Source organism: Melospiza georgiana, chromosome 17 (genome assembly GCF_028018845.1).
Source record: "Melospiza georgiana isolate bMelGeo1 chromosome 17, bMelGeo1.pri, whole genome shotgun sequence".
In the NCBI taxonomy this organism is placed as follows: Eukaryota; Metazoa; Chordata; class Aves; order Passeriformes; family Passerellidae; genus Melospiza; species Melospiza georgiana.
Genome location: NC_080446.1, coordinates 4,401,003 through 4,419,505, shown reverse-complemented (window position 1 = coordinate 4,419,505; position 18,503 = coordinate 4,401,003). Strand labels below are relative to the sequence as shown.

The window sequence follows — 18,503 nt, the reverse complement described above, 5'->3', positions numbered from 1 at the left end:
TGCAGCAAGCATCTGCTTTTAACCTCCTCATCAAAACCTGGCTGTCTGAATGCACTTCTGAACCTCTCATGACCCTAAATCCCTATCATTTCCCCCTTATTTCAAGGGATGGGTGTTCCTTTGTTCCACCCTTGGCATTTCTCACCCTCAGGCATCCAGGCTTACATCAGGCTGTTGCTAAACTGTCTTCCTTTAATAATTTTTATGAAGTGCAGTCCAATTAACTTTATCTTCCTTGGGGATCCATTCAATTAAGTGCAGTCATAATGAGTGAGTGGACACACAGCATTGTCACCATATTTACATCCAGATTAATAGGAACCAGGTAAGATAACTTTAAAGCCATCAATATTTTAATACTTTGCCTTTTGATTGTGCTATCTTCAGTGTCAGGCACATTTAGGAGAGACCAGCATAATTTGAGAGGCTGAGTTTTTAATTCCCTCCACGGTTTGTGGAAATGGAGGTTTAGAAACAGAAGCAAAAATACCGACTTGGTCTTAAAATAGGTTTCTTACAGGTCAAACAAAACACTTGCCCTGACACAAAATAAGCTAAATCTTCATCCAGCTCATTCCTTCATGGACTGAAGGTAATTTAGGAAACCAGCAAAGAACCAATATTTAAGTGGAGATGCTGAGAACATCAGGAAATCTCATTCAATGAGCATGCAACAGAAATGCTGAGCTAGGAACACCAGTTCTGAAGTGACTTTTCTCCCTTTTGAAAGACAAATGCTGGATCTGGAACATGGACCTGTCTCTCAGACATGGAATAGCTCCAGAAGTTATTTTTATGCCTGCTTTGCATTGCAGAAACAAGGGAGAAGGATCCAATGGAGACTGAAAACCTCATTCTGTATCACCACAGCTTAACTTAATCATGTCTCAGGCACTGATAAATGTGTCAATAAGCATTTGGAGAAATAACTGGTATCCAGGGAATTTATCTTGGTTATAGGAGTTTCAGCTGAATAGGTCAGATTTGTTAACATTTTAATTTACACAAATCTGCATTCCAAATATTGCTCTTCGTCTCCTTTTCCTAACGACAAGGAAATGTCAGCAGCAACCCCAAATTCACTCCTTTAATAGCTTCCACAAGTTTTCAGGAAAAACAAACAAAAACAAAAAAACCCAGTCTGTGGTACAGTAATGGGGGTGGTTTAAACACAATTTTCAACTTAGATGCAATATAACTTTATGTTAATAAACCAGAAAGTTTTGCCAATTCCTGAAAGCAGGAGAGAGCTGGGAATAAGCATGCCCTGTAGCTTCAGGGCAGCCCCAGGACTGTGCCCAGAGCTGGTTGTTCTGCCTTGATCCCAGTGTCCCCTGCCCACCCTTGTACTCAGCCTGGGACACTCAGCACCAGATTTCCACACACAATGTGCCAGCTGTGATTTCCTGGACCCTGTGCACAAGGGAACTCACACGAAGCACATGGTTTCTCTGCAAGTTTTTAAAATACTCCAGATGCAATGAGAGAAGCAATAAAAAGGATTCTGCCTTATCCTTTCCCCCTAATTATCACCTGCCTCTTTTCTGAGCTGATTTGCCGAGATTAAAACCTCTCTCCCACCAAGTTATCCCAATCTGTGTTTCTGAAATTAATATAAACCGACGACCTTTCTCTGCCCATAAAGCCCAGCATTCAAATGCTGGCCCCCACTGATGTCAGGGGGGCTGTAACAGTTCTTTAATTTCCATAAAATCAGCATTTTCCTGCCAGAATTCCAATTTCTTCTCTGAGCACTCTGCTGCCATCCCCCTGGGGGCTGCCAGCAATCTCTCCAGCACTTGTTTCTCCTCTTGCACTGCAAGCCTGCCGCAGGCTCCAGCACTGCCTGGGATCATCCACCTGCTTAACATTCAGCCAACTTCCCAGCTCTTGGAATAAAGGGAGCAGGGAAAGGTCAAATCCACCCCAGGTTGTGCTTGCAGAGTCTGCCACATCAGGTGGGAAGGAGCAGGTGCTGGAGCTCCTCCTGCTCCCCCAGCTCTGCTTCCCATCCTCACACCTGGAAAGCTCTCGGCTCTCCTGACCTTCTCCTTGGAAAGCTGCTCCACACAGCGTGTCCCCCCTGGGCCAGCTCACCCTGAAACGGTGCTGAGGGTCAGCCCTGTGCTGCTCCCAGCCATTCCCATCCCATCCCATCCCATCCCGAGTGTCTTAGGATGCCCCTGGGCTCCACACGTGCTGCTGAAATGATGCTGGGGCTTTTATCTGCTCTCAGCAGCTGCCTTTGGGATCATCCCCAAGCTCTCTGAAGCAAAAAAGCAGCCCCAGAGATGGGAATGAAACGGGCACAGTCCCTGGCAGGGAATGTCTCCTGATGGAGCCTGGCACAGCATCAGTGGGGCCAGAAGTGTACTGCTGCTGGTCTAAGGGGCACAGGAAACATCTCCAAGGTGCAGGAGGCTTCACCTCTCAGAGTTTAAGTCCCAGGCCCACATGTGGGGACTCCTGCTTGCCCTGACATTGCCACAGGGGAGGAAAGGAGAGAAAGAAGAACAAAACCAGTTTCTGGTGCCTTCTCCCAGAAACGCAGCACACTGGGCTCTCCCACTGGATGTGTTGGCTCTGGGGACTGCCTGGAAATATAAACACGTGAGCCTCAGACTAAGCAAGTCCTTCCTTCCACACTCTCAGTGGCCCATTGTTCCCATCACTGATTCCACAGAGCTCTCCCAGTTGCACTGAGTTGAATTCCATCACCTGCATAATCCAATTGACTGAAGTTCTGGGATTCCCTCCCTTTACATCCCCTCCTTCCACACTCACTCCATCCCACCACTGACACTGCACTGATTTTTGTTTGATGTGTGAGGCATAAATGCTTTGTCCTTGAGCTACACCCACAACCAGAGGTGGCAGAGCTCTGAGAATCCCATTACACTGGCGGAGTATTATTTTGTCAATAAAAGTGAAATTTCTGCTGCATTTGGAAAAGCTGCACATTGTAAAATGGCAGAAAGAAGAGGCACGATAGGCTGAACATCACACAAACCCAAAATCACTGGAAGATATTTTACTAGTTTGGAAATGACACAAGGACGTGAAGTGTGCTGAGTGCAGGCTGTGTTCCTTTTCCAGGGATCACATGCAAAGAACTAAGAAAGACAGGTCTAGAAAGGGCTATAGATGTCTGGCACTTTATCTCCCCCCTACAGAAGGGGGGGACAAATGACCATTTATTCATCCCCCTATGCCTCCTGGAGTATTTTCTACATCTTTTGAGTTTTACAAACTTAGGAAAGGAAAATATCAGCTCCCGGAGTTTGAGAAGATTCTCTCAGGGTTTCATTGACTGATATGGATTAAGACAAAAATATCACATCAAAGCCATGATGCCCCACAGTTGCTGCAGAAGCAAAGACTGTGATCTCCACACCTCAACTCCAGCTTTTGGAGCCTTGGCATTAAAGACAGGTGTAGGAGTGTTGGGGCTAGGATGGTGGGGATGGATGGAGACGAGAGATATCTGAAGCCAGGTCATGGAACCTGGGGTTTATTGCATGGGCCTGGGTGCAGGGCCCTGCTGGGAGCTGCCAGCCACAGCTCAAAGCAGGCCCAAGAGAAGTAAAGACAGTGGGAAAGAGGATGAGAGAGAGAGAGGATGAGAGGATAAGAGCGTAAGAGAGCGAGGTTCCCCTTACGGATACAATAAATCTTCTGTGCTGAATATTCTGATTCTCACTAACCAACCTAGTACAATATACAAATCCTATAGCATTTCCATACAGACTATAAGAATCATTACATTACCATACTGTGTTACATTTTAAACTCTAAAAACTCCTCTTTGGGCCCCTTCTGCCAAGCTGGCAGGGTCTGCTCTGACCCTTGGGCCTGTCTGCAAGCAGAGGGTGTTCTTCCATCAAAAGGAGATTACCTTCAGTCGGCCACACCATTGTTTTCCAGTTGTTCAGCAACTAAGGGATCTCAAAGCTTGCTTTCATTTCAATCTTGTTTATAATTTCTATATTCTCAAAATCTTTTGCCAGGCAGTCACATTTATAAGGCTTCCCTGTCTCATCTCCCCCAACAGACAGGGTTTGTGCTTTTCACATCAGCAACCCTCACCGAACACCCGGTGAGACAGCGTCACACTCACCTCCCTGTCGAGGCCAGCAGCCACGGTGACAATGTCCCCAGTCTCGCTGTTGATGGTGAACATGTTCTGGGAGGGGCTCTGGGGGGTCTGGGTGACAATCCTGTACCTCACCATCCCGTTGGCCGTGGTGGCGTCGTCCGCGTCGTTCGCCGTCACCGTCATCACGTAGGTCCCTGGAACGAGGCAAGAGGAGTTAGCAGGGACACCTCACTGCAGAGCAGACTGTGGCCCCACTGGACCTGGGGGCATGCAATTTGTTCAGAAATGCTGTGGAAGAGGCAGCTCACTTCAATCCAGGCAGGCAAGGCGAGGATTATGGAAATAGCAACACTGCTGAGATGGATGATCTGGAAGGGTGCTGATTACACGTAACTGGTAGACAGAGAGAAGTTATGTGAGGGTATCTATGATTAACTTCTAATTCTTTCAGTGATTGTAAGTTTTAGGGCAGCATTTTTTGTCCTGCAATTTTCACAGATTCTCACAGGAGATTTTTTTTCCTATCCAATCACTGCATTCACATGCATTCAGAAGCAGAATTTAATAGTGGAAAGCCCATCAGACTTCTCAGCAGCTTCAGGACACCATCAACATGCCCATGTCCAGTGCAGGAAGCAACTGCCTCCTGCTTCCAGTTCTTGGAGAAACATCCACCTTTCTTGTCCCTCCAGGAAGAAAAAATCCATTTCTGCAGAGCAAATACAACAGCTGCTGCCCAGCAGGACAGAAAATCAATGATTTGGTATGTGTGGCCAGTGATGTATTGAATTGTTGGTTTGTTTCTTGCTAATCATCAGTGTCTTCATTTGCCTTGCAAAAAACAAATCCCTACATTCTCGATACTGTCGGAGTGCACTGATGCACTGACAGGCTCATTAGCACTGGAGTTTGGCAGCAGGGTGTTCTGCTAAAGTGGGAAATTATCATTAAGAGCGTAAAAGATGTTACTTGATTGGATGGACTCCTGCAGCTGCATGGTCCTGTGACCCCCAGAGCTCACAGGGCCCAGCTCTACACTTGTTGTATTGGTGGGAGGCAATGAGTGGAAGGGCAGGCACACACTGCTCACACAAGGCAATCTGCAACAGTGGATGAGTATAATGATTTGAGACCTGAGAAGAGGAGTGGGAGGCAAAGAGAGACAGCAAAACCAGACATAACCTCGTTTGTGATCACCAAACCCAACAGCATCCATGACAAGAGGGAAGGTGCCACTCAAACACTGTGCATTCGGGCAGGCTGAGCAACAGACCAACTTATGAGCCTGCCATGCTGGAGAGATGCAAGGTGGTCCCAGCAAGAACCTGAGCTGACCTGAGATGGAGCCACACGTGGCTTTACAAAAAGAGCTGGGTTAGACGTGAACCATGGGCAAACTTGAGGCCATGTGGCTGCCTCAGCATTGTGCTGTGTCTCCTCTGCACACCCAGCCTGGCCACACTGGGAGCCACCACACTCCCAGGTCAGGAAGACCAGAGAGCTGCAGAGCTTGTATCTGTTTGCAAAAGACTTGAAAAACACCCCGTGCTCTAAATGGCTGCAGCATTTTGTACCTTAGCCCAGTGTCTTTAAGCCACTCAGCACACAGGAAATCCCCCCAGCACCTCTGGAAAACCAGTGTTTCTCAGTATTAGAAGTGTAGAAGTTTGTATTTTTGCACTTGTGTGAAGTGCTTTGCTGCTCTTCCCTCTGCCTCAATCAGGCTCTTTTTGTTCTCGGTGGTGGTACATATATTCCTGTGAGTTTTCTTAGTTCAATAAGAATTATAGATTAAAAAATAAATGAATGTGTAAAGCAAATCTTAATGATGAATACATTCCTGTTTTTCTGCAATAATCCTGATTCACATTTGTGAAATGAAAACAAACTATTCAACAACTTTAACATTCTCCCGATCAATAAACTTCAGAAGACGGAAGGAACACTGAATTGAAACAAGGCTCTGCAAGCAACAAATTTTCTCTATTTTCTCTACAAGCATTCGTTTTTTTGCTCTTTTGCAAAACCAGTTATCACAAGACAGCTGATACAAATAACGAAACCAACCCTTAGATAACTACAGGGAAAACGTACAGGAGAAATTTAAATAGGAAATATGCTGAATGAGATGTTTGATTTGGAATTTATGTTATCTTAATGCATTCGATACTGAAAATATCTCTGAACAGAATGTCAAAACCTGGGGCTAATGAAAACAGAAGCGGAAGAGGAAAACAGAATCTATTTTAGGACATGTGCAGTCTTTGGATGTATTCCAAAAAACAGGTGGTATTTCATGATGCACTTCCAGCTCAAAAAAACAGCTCTGAAAGTCATTTGGACTTCCAGGTTCAGACAAGGGCACCCCACAATTGTGGTCCCTCCTCATGTGGGATGTCTCAGACTGTACTATAAATTCCAAAATTACCCAGCACATGCACGAAATGGTGGATTCCCAACTTGGCAGGGGAACCTGCCAGGCTGCAGCTCTGGTGGCAGGGGGTGGGGGACAGCAGCTATAATGTGGATGGAGAGCACAGAAGGTCTCCTTCACTCTTTCTCTGACCCTTTTGCTCCTTTCCTGCAGTGTAGCACTGGACTAAGCACATCTGCTCTTGAGAAAAAGGACTATTTCAGCAGCATTTGACCTGTATCTCCATAAAGGGAGATGGGGCTGGACAATGTCTCTGAAGTCATGAACTGAGCACCAGGGAGCTGTATTTCAAGAGGCAATCTGCTCCCTATCTCCTATCTTTAATTTCCATTATGAAACCCAACCACAGAGAAAATAAAGAGAGGAACTTGGCATTAATTACTATCTTGTAACATAATAAAAGGCCCTCTGCAAAGGGCCCTGTGTGGCTGCAGCACACACGGAGCTGCAGCAGCCGCTTCCTTCCTGGCTCTCCCTGGGGCTGTCTGTCTGTCTGTCTGACCACAGTCTGCTGTAAACTGGCTGCAAATTGCTTCTCCCTCTCCACAGTCTGGGCAGGGCTGGTGTCTCCTCTCCCTTTCCTGTGTACACTTTTCCCAGCTGGCAGTGCTGACCGACAGCATCTCCTGCTCCCCATGCTGAGGGCACCATCCCTAGGGATGGCTCATGAGGGACCAGCCTGTGTAACCCACCCCCCTGCCAGGTTCCACTTGGTTTGCTTTGCATTTAGCCTGTCTTTAAGCAAGATTTATCCTCCAGATACCTGCGTGCTGCAGTGAATGACACAAACATAGATCTGTGCACAAGAGTATTCCACAGAGCGATGTGGATATACACAGATAAAGTGTCTGACATCCTCTGGGTGCTGTATAAACTCTTGCTCTGTGCTCAGATGGTTGGAGATGATTTACCTGCAATAAAGTAAATAATGCCATGCTTCTATGTCCTTTACATGGAGATACATCTTCATGTACTTTATATTAAAATAAAGGCAATATATCCCTGTATCCAGCCCCTAATAGTACACAAATTAGGCAAATATACAGTGGCAGAGAGCACAGCTCTAACACACATGAGGATTAAAGCTGGTATTGTTTGGCTTAAAGTGACAAAGTGCTGACTGCCTAATCTGGCCCACAGGATGTGTGTCTTGTGTGGAAATCAAAGTATTAACCACACCATATTTACAGCCCTACAACCTACCCAAACAGAGGCTAGGAGCAATTACTACAGACCAGAAACACTGAGAAAACTCCTCCAGGTCACACTCAAGAACCTCAATCTGTACTCTGTCAGTTTTGCATCAGATCCTGCTGGTGGTGATGAAGCTCCAAGAGTAGGTTAAACCAGTGTAAACAGGGCAGGAGGGACTTTCTGCTTTCAGTGGCTGAGAAAAGCATCACCTCTATTTTCCTGCTCTCCAGGGCTTGCTCTCAAGCACACTGACAACATTAAATGAATGCATAAAGTGCCCAAACTCAGAAATTTGCCCCATTCTGTGCAGTGTATCACAGGATGAATACCCAGTGCAGATATAACAGATATATATCTGATATAACTGCATTAAACTACACACCTGGCCTGACTCAGGTATGTAACCTATTGAAAGAAAACCATTTCTCATCAAATAAGGCACATGGTATGTTAAATAAAATACCAAACCTAGTACATCATGTCAATATTAAATCAAATTTGCTGCATGTTGAACAGCTCTTCTGAGCAGCAGATTGAATTACCATGCACAGCTAGTGATGACAAGATTACTGTGCATTAGCCTTCATTAACTAACGTGCACAGTTCATATATCACCTGAGTTAAAATTAATGGATGGCATGATGAAGGAGATCTATCAATAAAAGGCAAGACCTCCAGAATCTGTGACTTACCAACGCATTCCCTTTGATTTCCCACAGACTGTAACCTCCCAGATGTTATTTTGTCAAACGAGATGGTTTTGTTTCTAACCATGGACAAGACACATGAGAGAAATGCTTGAAAGCAAACCTTATGGAAAATATTCCCATTGGATTAATTAAAGTTTCTACAGGATAGGCAAAAAAAAAAAAAAAAAAAAGCCTTACAGAACCTGGGGGAATGGAAGCAAAGGGAGATAATTTATACCTGTACATTCAGTTTTGTTTGTCAATTTTAAAATGAATTGCATCCCCTTGCAAAAGACTGCAAAGAGATTTTGCTAGATTCACCATATCTCATTCCATCTGTACACACTAAGGAAAAAGAAAAGCAGAACAAGAGAGATAGCTGCCCTGAGCATGTGTGAGCAGATAAGCACAGTCATAAACAAATGTCCCCCTCAAATCACTGGAATCTGAGAATCAGCCCAGTTCTTTGTAGCCCAGACAATCCCAAAGTGGGTTGCTAATTCCCCTCACGCTGTCTGCAATCTCTGCTCTCCCACCTATGCACCTTCATTTCTCCATAAAGATGGAGCTTTCATGAGTTTAAGGCATACAAAAAATATTTTGGCACAGTTGTGCTCCTGAAGTCTTTGTTACAATTGCTTTATAATTGCCATTTTTCTAAGCTGGTTTGATATCCATTAGTTAGATTTAATGCATGTTAAAATAAAGAGCTAATGGGCACTTACCAGGAAGCCAACAAAACATAAAAATCAAAACTCCTTTCACTTTGCCCTTTATCCCACATGTCACTGCAAAACCACATAATCCTCTCAGTCTTCTCCTATGATATAAACAGAAAACACTAAAAATTCACCCACTTTTTACTGATAATGCTATTTCTCTATCCAGCTTTATCTTACAGTTTATGTTTTTAAATGGCTGGTAAATGGCTGCAGAATCATTAAAGGTTGGTTAACCTTCTCAGTCTAATTTTGACCTACAAGATACTTAATTTAATCATTCCCCCATAGAAAAGGACGGGATCATTATGTGCAGACATGTGGTGCTAGCCATGTTACATTAGATCTTCATTAACCCAAGTTAATAATGGCTTTGTACTAATGGAAACTTCCCCTTACTCCTCATTTTTTCCCCCTAAATTGGAAAGCTCACTTAGTGAATCCTCTGCATCTGATGCTAGATAGAGAAGACAGTAAGAGTTGTGGGAAGATTAAATACTGAAGAACAGTGTAAAATTTACATTTCCTAAAACTAAAATTTTCCACTCAGAACAGTTTCCTGATATTTGTTTCCTTTCCCACAGAGGATGGGAAACTCATGCCACTTCTCATAACTGGCACACCTCACCCTTTAGGTGATTTCACTCGTTGCAAGAACTCAGGGACAGAAACACACACAAGGAAAAGCAAAGGCATCAAAACGAAGCTCCAATGACAAGTATGATGGGATCCTGAAAAGTCCTCTGAGTACAACTGAACTTTCTCTAATGTTAAAAACTGAAGCATTTCATCTAACAAACCTGCATCCTCAAGTGAAAAAATATTAAGTGTATTCAATGGGTGATGTGAAACAATTTCACACACTCATTGTTAAGGGTTTCAAATGAAATTGGGGAGCTGACCTAGCAATGGTGCTGAGTGGAGTCACAGAGGTGAACAGGAAAATGGACAAGACATCAGGATGACAGAAGTGAGTGCAAGTACTGCAGGTGTAATAAATTGCAAATATACTTAAATTAAACTGCATCCCGCATGCTCTGGATAAAAAAAACTAAATAGGAGCAGCACTTTCCTTCCGAATGATATTCTTTCCGTTGTAACTGATAGCTACTGTCATTCTCCTTCACCATAATTTTTGTAATCATTGGCAAATTTTGACCTTTCAAGCAGCTAACCTAATTCATAACGGATGCCACTTCCTAATTAGCAGAGACATTGGATTTTCAGCTTCAGACAGGGCAAGAGCCAGCCTAATGAGAATAAAGAGAGCGAGCAGGTCTGGAGAGACAACAGAGAGAGCTGAAGAGGCTGCTGTCACCCAGGACGGAAATCAGAGCCCCTGATTGTTAAAAATGGAATAAATACCTCCGGAGAGCCAAGGAGCAGATGCACTGACTGCTGCACACACGTGGCCCTGGCCAGATTTGGAGATCACTCCCCTCCAGCAGCCTGCAGCTCACTGAGACCCCCTTGCCCCAGAGAAACCCCACCAGTCCAACATCTGGGTGGGCAAAGGCACATCCAGCTGCATAAACCCACCAGGTTCAGCTTGGCTGAGCTCCTGCACGTGCATCCACTCGATTTCCAGGGCAAAATATCCTGAACATCCCTACTGAACTGTGCTGAACAGCCAGGTTTGATGCTGCACTGAAGGCGTGTGTGACTCCAGAAATCAGGCAGCCCCAGCTGCACACAACCTGACACTGAACACATCCTCCACTGCAATCCAATCCCTGAATTTTGACACTAGAATACGATACAATAAAAAGTGGTGTAATATCATATAAATGTTATTATATATATCATAGTATTCTATTTGTAACTGCTGGTGAAAAGGAGGCAGAGTGTAGGCTATTACAGTGTTCAGTTGTAACTCCCTCCTACATTGGTGTCAGACCATGATTTCCACATTCTTTCCTTTACATCAACATGGCCTTCTTTTTTCTTTTCTTTTTTTTTTTTTTTTTTTGAGGGAAAACCCACCAGTCTTGGGATTTGCATTTTTTTTTTCTCACTTACAGACCTATAATTCACTTCCTTGCTCTTGGGACTGGATGCTTCTGAAAAGGAAATTAAGAGCACAGATTTCATAACCACTCACCTCGAAAGAAAATGGAAAGCACTACCACATGAGTCTGCAGAAAAACAATTTCTTACCCTAAAATTGTGCTTGGCTGAGCAAAAGAACTTGAAAAAGAATATTGTGTATCCTAAGTCTGTGTGTAATGTGTGAGAGAATAAGAATCAGGTTGGACACAGCCATTTTTAATAGCATATAAAGTGCAAGGATAAGAGCAACACCTGCCCAGGTGCAGGAGATGGCACTGCCATAGAGGAATATATTCAAGCTTGGGATGGATCCAGAAGTAATGCACACAACCTGTGAATACCACTGGGATGCAGGGAAGAATCCACTGAGTCCTACTCTGACCCTCTGGAATATTTTGAATATTTTACCTGTGCATGATCTCTCTGGAACATTCAGCATTTGCATTATTTTAAGTTTCTAGTGCTACAAACCAGAATGTGTGGCAGCCTCATCCATGAACCTGCTCAGCTGCTCTCTTGAACTGGGACCTTCCTAAATGAAAACTTCTAAAATTAACTAATCTCCAAGCTGGAGGAAACATATTGAATGTTTTGACTATAAGCAGTGCTATGGCATTTTTGGAATGGGTTGCAGTGACAGGAAGAAGGATTCACTCTGTGTCCTATTAATTTTTTAAAATTAAACATCTTCTCCTCAGATTTCAGGCCCTGCCAGCCAGCTACACCTGCTCTGTTCCTTCACTGAACAAACACCCAGGCACACCAGGCATCTCCTCATGAACTGCACTGTCAGGCTGGAGAAGAGGAACCAGACAGAACTGCAGAATCCAAATTCTCCCCATGAATATATATACAAATGCAACTATATGCCTTAAAAGATTAATTTCACATGCTTTAAATTGCAGTTTAATTTGAAAACTAATTCAGCCTCATAATTGGCTTTCTGTTCAAATCACTGAGGCTAAAGATTTAAATTCTTAATATTCAGATGACTTTCGAGTTTCTGGCCCCATCTGTGCATTAGTCCATGGTGTTAATCTCTGAGGGAATCTCTGCTGGCATAGAAATAAAATAAACAAACTGGGACACTAGTAGAATAATCAGCTTTTAAAATCCTTGGTTTTTTTATATACTGTTTATTTTTTATGAGATTTCTTTAACTCGATTTGCCACATATAGATTTGGCTCCCAGCTATTTCATTTTTCAAGTGGCATGTTATCAACAATTATTCTATCAGAGTCCCATGGACTCAGGAGGAGAAAGAGAAATTTTAAATTACAACATTTCTCATGTAAGAAATACTAATATTCCTTTATTTTGGAGGACTGTCTATACTCAGAACTCTTTTACATCACTCCTAAGAAGGGTGGTAGGAGAAAACACAGCTCCAGTAGAATGAAGGGGCTGGAGAGAGTTTAAAAGTCACTTGGACTTGTGCTATTGACTTGAAAGGGACCAAGATACATCCAGAGAGTTAGTGAAGTGGAAAGGATAAATGGGAATGGAAAAGGCCAGTCTGACAGGAACAAATTGTTTTGGAGAGATGAGTTAATTTTTGACAATCTTTCTGTTAGAACAAAATAGATACAACCCAGAGCAAAGCACTCAAGTCGCTGCAGAGCATTTCACATTGACCTTTTCAGAACTGAACACTTCAGTTAAGTGAGACATCCACATCCTTCCACGAGGAAGGGTCTGCTGTGGTTATAGCAAAACCGAGCTTCTGCAGAGATGGAAGTAATTCTTCTCCATCCCACTACTGTTTTGTGATTAAATTCCCTTTCTTCTTTCACATTTAAGCATTTTCATGCCATCTTATTGAGTAATTTTTTTTTTTTTGGAAACTCTAAGAGTTTCTCCAGAAAGAGCCCTCCCCAAGGTCACTGCTGGCACCCTGCACACCCAGCAGTACGAGTCCAGGGGCTTGGGCTCACAGAGGGGAAAATCCCACTGCAAACCCCAGTTCCTTCCTGCTGTAAGGAGCTGCTGTGATGCAGCTGGGAGGTGTGGGCATGGAAAAGGCAGCAGAATCCTTGCAGGGCAGGCAGTGCTGGGCAGCCCAGCCCTGCACCCATCCCGCTGTGTCAGAGCAGCTCCAGGAGAGCTCTGCTGATTAAGGCTGCCAGAGGGAGCAGGGGAATTTCAGCCCCAGCTTGCAGCTGCATTTTTAAAACTTGGCTGTGTGTTCTTCACACAGAGGCAAAGTTCAAAGAGGCAGAACATTATTCAACATGAGTAAAATAGGGTCTTTTAAGATACACTTTCAAACAGTGGCGCGTTAAATCAAAACAAGGCGTGCAGGGGGAGAGGGAGGAAGAAAGATGGTCCTGTGGAAAAGGAAATCCTGCATCACTACTCCTGTTCTGCATTTTTGGAAAGGCCTGCTTTTACACATTTTAAATTGCCCAGCTACTTGACCTGAGGCTAGATAAGCTAGAAATGCATTAAACTGTTTTTCCAGAGAGCATCAGAAAAGGAAAGAGATGTAATTCAGTTTAAGAGCCAGCACATCTGAGGATGTCCAGGGGCCAGTTCTCACTACAGAGAACTTCACCAAGAGTGAGCTCCTGATTTCAAGAAGACTATGCTGTGGCTCAAGACACTATTTCAATTAAGTTATTATAATCTTAGCCCGCAACAACAACCTATTATAATTAATAATACTTGATGATTTCTTTTCTATTCCTGTCAAGGGTTGCTTCAAGGTGACTTGCAGAGAGCAAGCTCCTTGGGAACCCAGGCTGAGTGCTCTGCAGGCTGGGAAGCCCCTTCACTTAAATCCCATCAGACTCTCTAATGAGTCTCTTCACATCATTGCCAATTCTTCCAGCTCTTGGACAATTTTGTGTATCTGTATTCCAGGCTAAAGCAAACTTGTTCCTGCGGGAGGCTGAGTGCCCAGCAGTGTCACACCGTGCTGCAGGCTGGAGCACTCCTCCTTCTGCATTCCCTTTCCTTGCTTCACCCCACCCTCTTTTGGCTTGTTCACTGCTGAGTCAGTGGGTCACATCTCACTTGGCCACCGTCCATCCCTGCCAGGCCACACACTCTGTTCCAGGTCAGCACAGCCCGGCCCCAAGCAGGGACCAGCATCCTGCGGAGGGACAGACAGCCCTGCCTGCTGTGCACTCACAGCCCTGCCTCTGCTCCAGCCCGGACCCTGGGAGTGCTGGACAGCTCCTCAGGGCCCTTTCCTGCTCACTGGAACAGAATCTGCTCTATTGATCCCACTGGAGCCTTTCCGGGGCTTTCCCTGCAGCTCAAGGTCACTGTGCCCTGCTCAGCCTCTGCTCAACAGCACATTTGTGATGGTCTTGCTCTGCAAAATTTCCATGGGTAGAGCTCAAGCTCCATATATTCTTTTTTTTATCTGGGTTTTTTTTAAATTAAATCTGGGCAAAATTCCGACTGACTTCAAACAGCCATTGGCTTCTCGTTCTAGCTGCCTTCAGAGACAGCATTTATTTGGGGTACTCTGATATCTCTCATCAGAGGTGTGCAAAATTAAGAACATTGCAGATACTGTCGTAATCAAGTAATCCTGCATTTTTAATCACAGCCATTATAAATGGGCATATGGAAGATGTGAGAAATAACAATTGCACAGGATATCCAGGGAAGCATTTTCAGTCCTCAGGCATAGTTCAGCAGCACTGAGCAGAGGAAAATGAATGCTGAACTCCTGTAACATATAACAAGATTTTTTGGTTTGCTTGAAGCATGGATATTCACACATATGCAGATATATTTTTATAGATGCATATACATCTCTAACTTACTGTTGAATCAGTACTGAACAAATTCTGCTGTTACCTCAAAGAATATGCAGTGTCTTTCATTTCTCAACCGCTGCCAGAAATAAAAATAATAAATTCTGGTAACGTATTTCTTCTCTTGCAATGGCTGGTGCTACCTCCTTAGTTGTTACAATATTCTGAGTAATAAAAAGTTTCTAAATATTTGCAAGATCTACCCTTAGCTAAATACATTGTCTACACTTGTCTCTGCACAAAAGAGGGACACATAATTTTGAGGCAAAGGAGGAGCACGCAGATATTCCCTTTAACTCCATGACCTCTCTATCACTTTCTCAAAGGCACAAGATCGTGTTTCTTGCCAAGCACACAGAATGAGGGCCTCCAAATTCCTAGGAGGCTCAAAAAGCAAGGAAGAGAAATTCAATACTAATATAAACCTTTAAAAGAATACCGATTAAACAGGAGAGAGAGGAAAAAAACCCCGACAAACACATCAAAGACAAATGTAATTGCTTTTGAATAAAAACAGATTGCTTTCTACCTTCCTGCCTTAAAGGCAAGCACTCCAGCCTGGGACAGAGAATACCAAAAAACACTGCTAGAAGCAGAGGCACAAGTATTTTGTAGGCAAATTATCCTGTTCTATTTAATAGCTCAAAGGCTTATCTGGATTTCAGACAAGAAGAGGATGCAATTTACTGCTTCTCTGACAGATGAACAGAGCTAGTTAAAACATTTGGGAGCACTTTGAATATTGATCTGTCCTCGAATAAGATGTAAGAAATTTGATTTGCTATGGAAATGTTGTATCAGTCTTCAAACCTTTACATGCCCCAGAGTGGCCTTCAAATGAAAGCTGGAAAAATTCTCTGGGAAGATGCCATCAGAGCTGTCAGCTCAGGGACTTCTCACCAAGCAGGACCAGGACCAGGACTTTGAAGCTGGGACATCACCACCCAAAGGAATCAGAAAGGGAGCTTGTACCTATTCTTTGCTCAGCAATAATGTCACGTTCTGTCCCCACCACGTGTCCCCCACAGCTGCCCGTCCCTCTCAGCGCTGGAAGACAATCAATCAGGGCTGTGAATCACCTTGTTAAAAGCAGTGCCCACCGGAGACTTCCCTGTCACACCTCCGGCAGCAGAGCCGCCGTGATAAATGTTTGCTGACACAAACCAAAGGCACGGGGTATTTAACCCCTCAGCTGGCAAACAACCAAGGAGAGAAGCCAGGGAAAAAAAAAAACTCCCTCTGATTTCAGGAGGCTTCCAATTGTTCTGGTGACACAGAACAAAGCGTGGACACAGTAATTTTAGTTACGCTCAGCAATGAGCTGAACCAACGCTGCTCCCATATTGGGAACTGCAGGGTTACACCACACTTAAATAACAAATCAACAGTGGAGTTGGAAATAGAACATTAAAGACCTTTACAGCTCTGTTTCTTCCAAGCATATAAATGTGCTCATGTAAAAATCATCAGTTTTTCCCATACAGCTTACACCCTCACTGATTTTTCACCCATAAATTTCCTGTAATTCAACTTCAGGTTTTCCCCATTTTTACCCTCTGTTAGAATAGTCTGTGGAGACAGAGGATGAGCCTGCAATTTCAATGTCAATATTCCCACTTCTGCAGGTTTCCATCAGGTCCCATGTAAGAAAGTGTTTTCGAGACAGAGCCTTCTTTGGAGTCTGACTGGATGCCAGATATTGAGTTGGCAAATGACTGAATTAAATATCAAGGAGGAGGATATTGAGCATTTGAGACACAGGGTCAGGGAAAGGCCACTGCCAGGCTGGCTTCCAGTGCTCTGTAATTAGAATAAGAGCCCTGTACATGTGCAGTGAGTGTGTGAGAATGGTGCTACAGAGCATTACAAAACTGCTTTTACAAATTCCATAGCCAGGAAGGGACCACTAGGTTCCCTCCATCCCCAGTCTGCACTTTCTCTTCATCCAGTAAAAGATACACAATGGGATTGTTCTCACCTCCATCAGTCTTCCACCAACAGCCAGCAAGAGCAAACCTCTCCCTCATCCCCTGTGATGCCAGCAGAGCCCAAGCCACCACACCACATGAATGCCTGAAAATCTGTGAAAATTTGAGATTATACTTTCAACTGTACCTGGTTTAGAGCCTTCATCAACAGATCCATTATAGACTTGGTTGATGAACTCCGGCCTGTTGTCATTCATATCAATCACATAGATGTAAAGGTCAATGGGATTCTCCACCTTGTTTCCATTCATGTCCACTGCATGAGCCCGGAGCTGGGAATGAGCACAATGAAAGCACAACATCAGCAACTGGATCCGCTGCAGAGTGAGAGACTGTTTTGCAAGGATTGACTTTACATCATAAATACTTCCTCAGAATTGAATGGAGCCAGTATCTAATTCCAGCAGAAAGCACTGACATGGCTTCCATCTACACTCGACTCACAGTTTTTCAGAGCTTAATACAATATTGAAATAATATTTTGAAACAGTGATTGTCAGTGGAAACACTTCAACTCTGGTGTAGTGATGCTATCTTATCCCCTTCACAGCTCACAGACCACTCTATTTTAATTTTTAAGACATATTGAACCTTGTCTGACAATCTGAAAAGCAAATTTTGCTTAGTTCCAAATAAAGTGAGGAAATGATTTTGAGCGAGAAGTTTCTTATGGGAACCTGCAGCGTTTCACACCCATAATACTGGGGATTAGTAAGTGAAGAGATTTCAGCAAGATCTTAGTGATGTTTATTCTTTGTTTAATCATGGTCTCCAGGAACAGCAACAGCTACCGACCCCATTGCTCTGTGCACCAAAAGACATTTAAAAAGTCCCTTTCCTTCAAATAACGGGAGCCCCCATGGCACTAAGAATGCAATTTCCTCAGGCTTCAATGAAATACCCAGTGCTGAGGCATTTCAATAACCAGAGCCACAGTGTTAAGCCCTCAGTTAAACCGGAACTGCAGCTTTATCTTATTAGCAATAACCATCAGTAATAATGCCCAGGAACAAGAGCATCTGTTTTCTGAACAAAAGAGACAGATACAGCATGTCAAAATGAGTAATTAGTAAAATGAAGCAATCACAATAGTCTGGAACAATCAGTAACCAGGTGAAAAAAATGAATAGCTTTCCCATTAGAGGGAACAGATGGCTACTGTAAATGGTGTGTGGCTGAAGGGTGTCGGGAGAGCTCTGACAGTGAGGGAAGGGCTGCACAGCCCCGACCTGGCTGGACCTGGGGAGGCTCTGCAGATTTTGGCCACCCTCCCTCTTCATCTCAGCCCCTGTGAGCACTGCTGAACCTCCACCCTGCCACGAGAACAGGGGATGGCACTCGGGACGGTGTCACATCCCACAGGGCTGGCAGGCTGGGGAAGTGTCGGAGCCCAGGACATTCCTCTGACTGCCCTGGATGACTCCAGACCCTGGAGAGGGGCTCAGAGACCTTGGCCTGGAGTCACAGACACCTGTGCCTTGGATTTTAGCCCATGGAAACAATTACCCACTTTGCGTGAGGAGTTACAAGCCACAAGATTTTGAGTAGAATAATAGTTAATTT

At 44.0% G+C, this 18,503-nt stretch overlaps 1 protein-coding gene across 1 annotated transcript in view; it reads right to left on the bottom strand.

Annotated features, from left to right (window-relative positions):
- The window catches only part of CDH4 (cadherin 4), a 414,960-nt gene that overhangs the window by 70,513 nt on the left and 325,944 nt on the right, over positions 1 to 18,503 (bottom strand). The window contains exons 6-7 of the mRNA XM_058036348.1: positions 17,068 to 17,212; positions 4,118 to 4,290 (exon numbers count right to left, since the gene is read on the bottom strand). Of these exons, the coding sequence (XP_057892331.1) occupies positions 4,118 to 4,290; positions 17,068 to 17,212 (318 nt within the window). The remainder of the gene's footprint in view (positions 1 to 4,117; positions 4,291 to 17,067; positions 17,213 to 18,503) is intronic.